Source organism: Scyliorhinus torazame, chromosome 3 (assembly GCF_047496885.1).
Source record: "Scyliorhinus torazame isolate Kashiwa2021f chromosome 3, sScyTor2.1, whole genome shotgun sequence".
Lineage (NCBI taxonomy): Eukaryota > Metazoa > Chordata > Chondrichthyes > Carcharhiniformes > Scyliorhinidae > Scyliorhinus > Scyliorhinus torazame.
The window spans coordinates 81,646,075-81,658,191 of NC_092709.1; the positions used below are offsets into that span (position 1 = coordinate 81,646,075).

General features: G+C 46.0%; 1 protein-coding gene across 1 annotated transcript in view; it reads left to right on the forward strand.

Moving 5' to 3' along the window:
- trmt44 (tRNA methyltransferase 44 homolog) overlaps positions 1-8,099 on the forward strand; it is a 280,538-nt gene extending 272,439 nt beyond the window's left edge. The window contains exons 10-11 of the mRNA XM_072495916.1: positions 7,648-7,735; positions 7,982-8,099. Of these exons, the coding sequence (XP_072352017.1) occupies positions 7,648-7,735; positions 7,982-8,084 (191 nt within the window). The 3' untranslated portion in view covers positions 8,085-8,099. The remainder of the gene's footprint in view (positions 1-7,647; positions 7,736-7,981) is intronic.
- The last annotated feature ends 4,018 nt before the right edge of the window (positions 8,100-12,117 follow it).

The window sequence follows — 12,117 nt, forward strand, 5'->3', positions numbered from 1 at the left end:
AACCATGTATTGAAATGTAAATGTTTCCGTTTGGAAGCCACCTTTCCACAAATAATGTGCAGAATTGTAAAGCAAAATGTATTTCTTTGAGAGTAAAATATACTCGATATTACAGGATCTTCTGCCTTCCTCTCCTATGTTTGCCATTTAAAAGTCACTTTCTGATCAAACTGTTCATGTTTTATGCCAACTTCATCCTTTGTTTTCAGCTGCTCACTTGCTATTTTTGATTTTTGGAGCACTTTATGGAAGTCATCAGTTGCCACCTTGAGACAATTCAGTTCCTACCAAGTCTTCGATGACTTTCAAAAATACTTTTTTACATCATGAAAGGATTGAAGAAGCAAACACGAAAGACTTTGGGCGTCATTCTCCGACCCCCCAGCTGGTCGGAGAATGGCCGTTGGCTGCCGTGAATCCCGCCCCCGCCGGTTGCCGAAGTCTCCGGTACCGGATATTCGGCGGGGGCGGGAATCGGGCCGTGCCGGTTGGCGGGCCCCCCGCTCAATTCTCCGGCCCGGATGGGCCGAAGTCCCGCCGAGAAATTGCCTGTCCCGCCGGCGTAAATTAAAGTAGGTATTTACCGGCGGGACAAGGCGGCGTGGGCGGGCTCCGGGGTCCTGGGGGGGGCGTGGGGCGATCTGGCCCCGGGGGGTGCCCCCATGGTGGCCTGGCCCGCGATCGGGGCCCACCGATCCGCGAGCAGGCCTGTGCCGTGGGGGCACTCTTTCCCTTCCGCCTCCGCAACGGCCTCCACCATGGCGGAGGCGGAAGAGACTCTCCCCACTGCGCATGCGCGGGAAACTTCAGCGGCCGCTGACACGCCCGCGCATGCGCCGGGAAACTGTCAGCGGCCGCTGACACGCCCGCGCATGCGCCGCCCGGGGATGTCATTTCCGCGCCAGCTGGCGGGGCAACAAACACTGTTTCCGCCAGCTGGCGGGGCAGAAATCCCTCCGGCGCCGGTCTAGTCCCTCAATGTCGGGGCTCGGCCCCCAAAGATGCGGAGCATTCCGCACCTTTGGGGCAGCGCGATGCCCGTCTGATTGGCACCGTTTTGGGCGCCAGTCGGCGGACATCACGCCGTTTCGGGAGAATTTTGCCCTTTGTCATTAATGAATGGCTGGAAAATTTATAATGCTATTCTCTAAAGTTGCATGAGGCTAGCAGAGAGTCAGCTGCTACACAGTGCATGATAAAATCCATATGTTTCCACTTACTGGTTATGGAGCAGACTGTAAGGAGCATGTCCATGTCTCATTGACAGTCTGAATGCCTAAAACCGATAGCATGATCATGGTAGCATGATGAGAACCTTTCTGAATCTTGTTTCAATAATATAAATTATAGCAAGATGTGGAATGCAGTAAAAGTAAAGTTTGGAGCCAAGTGCATACCTTAATATTTAACCCTTATAACACTTAACCTCTATGATTTGAGCACAATAATCAATGCTGGCACTCCTGTGCAACACGGAGGGAGCATTGCAGCACTGCACTGTCAGAGGTATAGTTTTTTTGGCTGGGATGTTAAACCATGGCCACATCTGTCAACACAGTTGGATGTGAAATATTCCATGGCACTATTTAGAAGTTACGCCTAGTGTACTGGCCAATATTTATCCCTCAATGAACGTAAAATCCACAAGTGCATCTCACCATCGGTAATTCCCACCAGTGGAGGTGGAGCATTGCGCAGGGCACAAAGAATACTGGGTCATGCCCGCTAATAACATGCGAATAGCGTTTAATTTACGTGAAGAGTAGAACGCATTGACGCCGCATTGAGGCGACGTTGGCCACGATTTCTGCATCACGACTGATTCTCCGCCCAATCGCGTTTCACGATTCCAGCGTCGGCCGACAGAGAATCCCGCTTGTTCTTTAAGGTCTCACTTGTGATCTAGTGTGCTTGGGGGGGGGGGCGGGGGGTGGTAACAGGTGACAGGTGCCTTTGGATCTGTGGTTTCAAACGCTCGCCACCATGGGGATTTTCCTCACCTTATGCTTGGGTTTTGCGTTATTTTTGTGATTCACTCTCAGGATGATAGTGTTGCTGACTACCAAACATTTGTTGTCCATCCATCGTTACAATTCAATACAAATTGTTAGGAAATTTCCCCACTTATCAGAAGGTAACTGGGGCTGTGTGTCAGAGGGAGGTGGGGAGCAGCACTGTTCGAGTGCGGTGCTGGAAGGACAACATGAGTAAATCAATTCGAAAATAAATGGCTCAGTGAGAGGGACGTCCGACCTCATGAATGACAGAGAGGAAACAGGGAGACAATACACATGGGGAATCAGAGATCACTTACAAACCATCCCCACTGAGAGCAGGCCGGGGCTGATTAATCATTTAAACAACACTGGCCTAAATTCCCCGCCCATCGGCCCTGGGAATGCTATCTGCGATCGGGCTGAGAATCAGGCATCCGGTGAAAATCGAAGCCTGCGCCTGGCCCAAGCCCTGTGCTCTAGGGCCTCGCCTGGGACGGCAACATGACCTCCACCCTGCACCAGCATTGGCATGCAAAACCGCCATTTGCACGGGGTTAAATATCCGTGATTCTCCGCCTCTCTCAGGCGGATGTGATGCAGGCGTGATTAACAGCAGGTATTGAAAAGCAGAGTCTGGGCTCCTTGGCCAGGAGGGAGGGAACGAGAGGAGGTAAGACAAGTTTTAAAAATTGTTACACACTGGAAAAAAAGGTAGCGCTTGCTGGAGGTTGTTGCCAGGGCCAGAGGCGAGGAATGGGGAGCGACATGCTGATGGCCTTTTGGATTTGGGGTCTCCCCCTCGGGGTTGGGGTATCTGGGCACAGACAGCCATTGCTGTGTTAGTTGTTCTAATTACAATTGTTCTGTACAAGTTACAGGCCCCCTGGCTGCTCACTCTGTTGACTGCTGACTGTGTCCTGTAAATGTTCACAGAGATTCTGGTCATTTGGGAGCCTACCCAGGCCGCCCCTCTGGAAACCCTCAGAACCCAGCTGACCCATCAATGGGATGGGCATGGCCAAGCTCAATCAGCAGCCCACCAGGTGCTGCCATTCCAAAGCCCGACTCCAGAAACGCCCATCTAGACCACCAATGCTGGAAATGAACACGTGACCTGGCCCAACCTGACCCAGGAAGACTGCCTGCGACCCAAACCCAGACTAAACACCCCTAAAACGGCAGAGACCCCACGCGAGGACCCCAATGCGGCAGAATGTAAATCCATACATGTGGAACCCCTACAGTGCAGAAGGAGGCCATTCGATCCACTGAGTCTCCGCCAACTGTTCTAAAGAGCACCCTACTAGGTCCACTCCCCCACCCTGCCTCCACAAGCAGCACATCTTTATACACTGAGGGGAAATTTAGCATGGCCAATCCACCTAACCTGCACATCTTTTGACTGTGGGTGGAAACCAGAGTACCCGGAGGAAATCCACGCACACACGGGGAGAACGTGCAAACTCCACACAGATATCTCCGACAGCTCCAGGGCTGGGTGAGGCTACAGAGTTAGGGAAGGATGAGGTCATTTTCCTGGGAATGCCAAGACCCTGGGTGAATCCAAGTCAAATTCACTCGGATAGCAGAGGGTTCACAGTTTTACCACACAAAAGTTAGTCATTCGGTCACCCTGCCTGTGCTAGCGCTTTGAAATTACCTGTCCAATGACTCCCACTCCCCTCCTGATTTTCCTCATGGCCCTTCAGTTTCCTCCAGACTTTCCCAATTGGCCAAAAAGTTTGTCTTATCCTGCACCGTTTCTGAACAAGTGTGTTGACCATTTGCAATTCCCCAGCCCTTTGGTGTGATCCATACATCGACCGAGGATAGAAAACACTTGGTCGGTGCATCCGCAATTTCACCTTTATTTCCCTCAGTATCCTTGGTTCTCAGGGGAGGTGGTGGCCTAGTGATATTGTCACTGGACTAGTAATCCAGAGATCCAGCGTACTCTGGTGTCCCAGGTTCAAATCCCGCCACTGCAGATGGTGAAATTTCAATTCAATAAAAATATCTGGAATTAAAAGTCAAGTGGTGACCATGAAAACATTGTTGATTGGGCCCCTTCATCCCAAGAACCAAATCTGCCATCCTTACCTCATCTAGCCTACATGTAACTCCAGACTCACAGCAATGTAGTTGTACCTTTACTGCCCCTTAAGGCACAACCTGCGACGCACAAGTCCTATGAATACATTTTTAAAAATCCATCTCTTCCAGAGAACGTAACAGCAGGCGTTTTCCACATGGCCTGCTGTTTCAATGTTTTGCACTCATGCTTCTAAACCTCAGAGAATACAGGCCCAATATACTCAGACTCGCATTACAGAACAATCCCCTCGTCCCAAGGACCAATTTACTGACACTTTGTTGGTGACCTAAGTATGATGAGAAAATCCCAGGGATTCACAAGACCCTCAGTACATCCAAATAAAATTCACTTAGATAGCACAGGGTTCACAGTTTTACAAGATCCAAGTATAATGAGAAAACCTTTCCCCCGCAGTGAGTGGTTAAGGTCTGAAATGCATTGTCTGAGAATGTGGTGATGCAGGTTCAAACGAGGCAATCAAAGGGATTGTTATTTGAAAAGCAGCAATGTGCCAGTTATGGGGAGAGGGCAGGAGGATGGCATTAATTGAAATGCCCATTGCAAGAGCTTGTGCAGACATGATGGGCCAAATGGCCTTCTTGCTTGGAAGGGAAGAAAATCTGCCGTCCTTACCACGCCTGGCCTATATGTGACTCCAGACCCACAGCAACGTGGTTGTCTCTTAACTGCCCCTTAAGGGCAATTAGGGATGGGCAATAAATGCTGGCACAGCCTGTGACGCCCACGCCCCATGAATGAATTTTTAAAAATCCATCTCTTCCACAGGACATAACAGCAGGCGTTTTCCACATGGCTCATTGACTCTGTTCCACCATTCAATACGATCATGGCTCATATTGGATAATTTCTCAGCATCCGCAAAATCGAGCCCCTCCACAATCTTGTTTGTTTTTACTATTTCTGTGCCACTTTATCAAATGCCATTTGGAAATCCAGGTAGACTACGTCTGCTGCATTGTAACAATGATGTGTTTGGGTGATACGGTCTCCACACTTTCTTAAATGTGCAATCTAGAACTACACCCAGGACTCCAGATGTGGGGCTGGATTCTCCGGCCCGCCGTGCCACACTTCTGTTTCACCCCGCCGACGGGATGCTCCGTTACGCTGGCTGGTCAATGGGGTTTCCCATTGTGGGGAAGCCCCACGCCGTCGGTGAACCCCCGGACTGTCAGCAGAACGAAGCACCCCGCCAGAGGAGAATCCAGCCCATGGTCTATAAAAGTCCTGCAAATTTTTATTCCTGGACTCCAATTCCCTTGCAACAAAGACCAATATTCCTCTTGCCTTTCTAATTGTTTGCTGCATTTCCATGCTAACCTTCTGTGGTCCTTGCCCCAGCACTCCCAAGTCCCCATGAAAATCAACACTTAGAAGTTCCTCACCTCTTCACAAATGTATTACTGTTCTATTCTGACAACTGAAGTAAATAACTTGACACTTTTCCAAATGATACTCCATCTGCTATCTTGTTGCCCACTCAATTAACCTGTCCATGTCTCTTTGCACAGTTTCCATACCCTCCTCACAGTTTACCTTTCCACTGAGCTTTGTATCATCAGAAAACTTGCACATTGTAATAATTCCAGGATAGTAAGAATGCAAGGCCAAACTGGTTTATTTTAAACTGAAAATAGAATCTCTACCGCAGCACAAAACAATCGTCCCAGACCCGGATTATCAAGAAATGTCAGTCCGGGTATGGGGGCTACAGTTACAAGATCTCACTAACGATCCCCAGCGGGGCCGGCCTCCGCCCGCTCACCATGGGAACTTGTATTCTACGAAACCCACGGGATGATCAATCAGCGACCCCCCGTGGCCCTCGTGAGGTTTATCACACATACGTTACTCTGTCTCTTTTTCTAAGTAATAATATAAATGTAAATAGCCGAGACCCTAGCACTGATTCTTGTGGTATGGAACATTTACTGTCTGCCAACATGGAAATGTTCTCCATATGCCCAGTTTCTGACTACTATTCTAACCAATCCTTTGTCCATCTTGCCCCCAACTCCGTAAGCCCTTATTTTGCCTTTTTATCATTTCTGTGCCACTTTATCAAATGCCGTCGGGAAATCCAGGTAGATTACATCTACTGTTCTCCTTTATCTGACCTGTTAGTTACATCCTCTAAAAAACTCTAATAACTTTGACTTCCTTTGGTAAAACCGTGTTGACTTGTTCTAATCATGCAATACTAATTGCACTGTTAAGGCCTCCCTAATAATTGATTCCAGAATTACGAATTTCCAAAAAAACAATTTACCCGGTCATGACTGCATCATACCCAGAAGACATCAAAAAAAATATCATCCTGGCTACTTTCTAAAATTATTTTTAAAAGACTATAATGGATAAGCACTTTTACAATGATTCAAGCAACACCTGGTTACAACTTACATAAAAGGAAATTCGAGCTTTCAGAAAACCACGGCAACCTCGCTAGCCCTAAAGATGTACATCTGCGTCTGTGACTGTGGAAATCAAATTCCAAGGGAATACATAAAGGTCCTTTTACATTTCTGAGGCAAAGCCCTGGACAATGAAGATGGACCATCTGTGAGGACAAAGGACCCTGAACCCTTTGGTAAATTTATTAATGGCTGAAACATTAAACATCTCAAGATTTCAGACCAGGAATCCTTCGTCCAAACCAAGGGGAAGAAGTGGAAGTGATGTCACATTATAATGTACCGCCCCCCCTCCCCGCCACAAGCTTCGAGAACCTGTAATATTGTGTTGTATTGTCTGCCATCTTCCTTCAAACAAAACAGCAGCAGAACCAGAGCTTTGCTCAGGATTAAATTGCCTGACCCTAATCTACACTTTTATATCAGCACCTACTACAAGATTAGTTCATTCCTATGTGCTTCTCCCATCGTGGATGTCAACGTTACTGGGGATCGCACAGTATCAGCTGCAGCCTGCTAACCTCATTTAAGAAATTCACCACTAATCGACTTTTGGTTCTGGGCTCTGGTCTCACATGAACCAATAATTCTCACTTTCCCTTTGCCCAATATCTTTCTTTCCCTCAATCACTTTTTTATTGTATGAATGTAAAAAGAGGGGACATTGTGCACCCCCTTCCTGTGTTTTGAGTGTGTAAAATTAACCAACCATCTGGTTTTACCCTTACTCGAGTTTGCTGTGGGGTTTGTAAGGATTCTCCTTTTAAAGCCTGTTTCCCCTGTGTATTCCTTTTATTTTCCTTTGTTTTGGCTTTTATAATTTTTGTATCTGGATAATTAATGGACACTTATCCCTTTAAGATTGACTTCACCTGTAATTTTAAAAAAAGAATCCAGCTGAATGTGATGTTTATTCTGACATCGGTGATGACTCATCTTGATGGACTTGGCTGTCGGCCAATGAATTGTTTATTTTGCCAGGCTATTAGCTGATAGTCTATTCTGATTGGTGCTGACTGTACCAGAATGTTGCAAAGGGCAGGAAGGCTTCATCTGGCTTTTTAGTTTAGTTTTGCACTCAGAGCTGAAGGAGGCTTTTTTTGTGTTTCTCTCTCCTCAGAGTGGGTAAATCTCTCCAGGCACCCATTTGGAGACTCTGTGTCCTCCTCAGTAAAGCTTGAGGACATTCTAGTGATTCTGGAAGCCAAGTAAGTACAGGCTGGGAATGGTGTTTGATGGGAGACAAAGAACATTTTAAGGAGATTCAGACAAGCCATCAGCTGCAGGCTGGGTCAGTTCATAAAAAACCCTTTTAAACTCTCGTGTGGGGAACTCTGTTCCTATCTCAGACAAGCTGTTGGTCATTCCACTGGAAACAAATAAGAATTAAACAAGCCTGAGGCTGTTCTTGTGAGTGAAGGCCCATATTAATAAAAATAAACGTGCCTTTCCAGAGGGAATCCTACAGCCTGGGAGTTTTCACTGAATGCAGCTGCCAGAAGATCCTCATTTGCAATCCAACTGGTGGTTTCAACAGTCCGCATCCTGGGAAGATAGCCGGCCACAACAACTTCAATATCAGCAACAAGGACACTCATCTCTCTTTTTCCATTTAATCCTCAACATTTTACCTCCTTCCCTTTCCCTGTGTGTGTCTGTCTTGTGTGTTTAAGTAGAGGGTGGGACGATAAATTAGCTGGACGCTATTTCGTTACAGTTATATATTTCAACTTTGTTCCTTTTATAAATAAAGTTATTGTGTTCAACTTTCAAACCTGGAGGATATAACTTATTGAGCAGTCAAGGGGCCAAAGATTCCGCAAATTTCATACAAATTATTGGTTAATTCACTTGTGTTGGGACTCTGGGGTCTGTGGGGTTGGAATGGACCGCGCACTAGCCAAGGGTGTTGTAACAGGTTATTAATAGAAGATTTGATGCCTCAAAAAGTGAAGGGTTGGGAAAAATATGCTACCACTTAAAAATGGAGAAATTAACAATCAAAAACAATTTTCTGTTTTTTAATAATAATAATTATAATGGGTGATTAGAGGAGAAATTAGGACTGTTTAAACTAAACCTTCCACCCCGCACTGTGTGTAACTGCTGTTTGTTGGAGCTTGCTGAGCAGACATTAGCTGTTGTGTTTCTTACATTGCAACAGTGACTACACTTCAAAGGGACACTGTAAAGCAATTTAAGACATTGGAGGTCTGGAAAAGTGCCATGTAAATGCAAGTCTTTCTTTCTTTTAGCAAATAAATGATTTAAATTTACGACTTTTAAGAATCACATTGCTCAGAAAGAGGGTTGCCAGATCTGCTGAACCTTCATCACATGACCTCTTCCATTGACTGCGCTGTCCTCACCCTAGTTCCCATTGGCTGCTCAACAGTCTATTCTAATTTATTCAGCAACACCTTCTTATGCCAATGGAAAAAGAAGCTGACGTTGCACTATCCGATTGGACAATCTTTAACTACCAGTTAAGCAGCCTTGTCTTTCCCATCACCAACATTTTTATAAGTAATCAACAAAAGTGTCTAACAGTTTTTTGATGTCCCCATGACTTTTCTCCTGGGTTGCTTCCTGAAACTCCAGGCCAACCCTAGAAAGTTGAAAACCCCACTCAGAAATATCCCCAGGTTTTCCTCATGTAATGAATTAATGTGAACTGCCATCACAGTTGTTATGTCAGTAAATATGATAAAGCCATTCTGATGCGAGCCTTGGAGTGAGTAGTCGCACAAGGGTGTCTCCTGCCTGGAGACATTGGTTTTGGTCCTTTTTAACCTGCATTTCGGGGAATTTTGGCGGAAAAGTTGTATGGAGAGTGGAGAGAGATCAGTTTTCCCATGGATGGGCATGTCTCAGGGTATAAAACTCAACAGAATACAGTATGAGCCCTGGCTAAAGAGTTGGAGGAGACTCGTGACGCAGCCTCAATTGGAAAAATTGCGGAGGGGAAATGGTTGTCCTTTGGCAATTTTGCTTCACTAAGTATCTCATAAGATCTGACAGCCAAAAATTGTGATTGTTATCCCAGTAGTGCTATCTCCTACACATTCATCCCACATTACCCGGAGCCCAATGCAGAAAGCACAGTCAGGGCCCATCATATAAACAAGTGGTCGGGCCCCAGTGGATTTTCCACCATCAAACAGGGGTGGCATTTGTACAGTGGGGGCTCCAGTGCAAAGGTTTGGTTTTGGAGCCCCTCCATTTTATTAGATACTACCCACTATAGGTGGTGTCAAATCTACACATGCTTGATTGTGAAAAGGCATTTTTCCAATGGTTAATATAAAAATAGTGGACAAATAAATCAGGCACCAGCCATTCATTTTGTCTAGGTGTCCTTTCATTAGATATGCGCAGGGCCTCTGACTGACTCAGGGTCTTATTCAATTGCACATGGTACGAAGGTTGTCCATGCCACCAAAAGGGAGCTCACCAGAGAGACTGGAGTTGATTTCCTTGGAGCAGAGGAGACTGAGGGGGTCATGATTGAGATGTATAAAATTATGAAGGGCATAGATAGGGTAGACAGGAAGAAACCTTTCCCCTGGGTAGAGGGATCAATGACCAGGAGCGCATAGATTTAAGATAAGGGGCAAGAGGTTTATAATAATAATAATAGCTTATTGTCACAAGTAGGCTTCAATGAAGTTACTGTGAAAAGCCCCTAGTCGCCACATTTCGGTGCCTGTCCAGGGAGGCCGCTACGGGAATTGAACCCACGCTGCTGGCATTGTTCTGCATTACAAGCCAGCTGTTTACCCGGTTTAGAGGGGATATGAGGAAAACCCATTTTACGCAGAGAGTGCTGGGAGTCTGGAACTCACTGCCTGAAAGGATGGAGACAGAGACTCTCATAACACTTAAGAAGTATTTAGATGTGCACTTGAGATACCAAGGCTATGGGCCAAGTGTTGGAAAATGGGATTAAAATACTTAGGTGCTTGTTTTTGACAGGCACAGAGGCGGTGGGCCGAAGGGCTTATTCTGTGCTGTAGATCTCTATGACTCAATGTTTCTGACCATTCTCCAACTGTGAAATCCAGGTGCTGATGCAGCAAAACTGAAATGCTGTGGGTTGCTGCAGGGGACAAAATCTCCTGAGGTGGGATGATCTTCAAAAACTGAGGCATAGACAAGTAGGCAAGTAAGATTTAGGACGAAGGACGAGAAGGTCACCACAAGGTCTTCTTAACCTATGGTGAGACTTCAGGACCATCAAGGTCACTTTTCAGAACTTACTGCCACTCTTTACCTCAAGGCCCAGGAAGGAGTGGTGAGTGGGGCAGACAGTAGGGAAATCCACCAGCAACCCAGATTTTGTCCTCGCCCCATTTTTTACATACGATGGGCATGGCCAGTGATCCCACTAATGGCAGGAGAGGGTAGAATGGGAAGGTCTCCCACCTCTTCGCTTTCTTCTCCTTTAAGAGTCTCCTTAAGACTTCATAAATGCATCTTGTTGTAGGAATTTTCTCCAATGCTTCTAGGATTATTGACTGAACGTGAAAACAGATGAATGCGATGTCCTACTTAATTGGTACAATTTGTTAGTTGGTTGCCTGCTGAAAGGCAAGCCTTGATTTAATGTTCGAGCGAACCCATATGCCTTAAACTATTTCCACAGCGTGTTATTATTTTCGTACCACATGATTGAGCACCAGAAGAAAATAATTGCCTATCTTATACAAGTATGGGACTAATTTTTTACCTTTTCTCTTTCTATAGCAGTACTATTCAGCACCTTTCATTTCTTACGAGCTCAGCGGGCCATCAGAAACTTGATAAGTACACGGCCAATTCCATTAGTCCTAGCATTGTTGCAGTGTCGTCAGGTGGCTCCTGCAGAAAAATTATTATACTTTTCTTTCCACTTCAGCACAAGCCACGCGGATTTTGCTATGCATGATTATGGGTAAGTAGAGGCATAGCTTTTTATGAAATAATTGGCAGGCAAGTTTGTCACAAGGCAGCTGGCCCAGTAATCGCTTTGATAAAGGAGGGGAACAATATGGCCCAGCACAAGTTGCTCTGGCAACTGGAAATTGGTCTGTCTAGCAGAAAGAACCTCCGAGGGTCCACCAAGAAATAACAGCCTGAACTATCATTGACCACTCCGTATTTTATGTCTCATTTTGTGTTTATGCTGAGGGTCACAAATGACCACCACTTCCCGTAACAGCCTCCCCGAACAGGCACCGGAATGTGGCGACTAGGGGCTTTTCACAGTAACTTCATTTGAAGCCTACTTGTGACAATAAGCGATTTTCATTTTCACTTGTTCAGGAAGGAAGTGTATTTCCCTGGAAAATAACTAATTCAGTCCTTACGTATTAATTGCATGGAATAATATTTTTTTTTCTTTTTATTAAATAAATGTAAAGTACCCAATTCATTTTTTTCCAATTAAGGGACAATCTAGTGTGGCCAACCCGCATACCCTGTACATCTTTTTGGGTTGTGGGGGTGAGACCCAAGCAGACACGGGGAGAATGTGCAAACTCCACATGGACAGTGGCCCGGGGCCAAGATCGAACCCGGGTCCTCGAGGCAGTGAGGCAGCAGTGCTAAC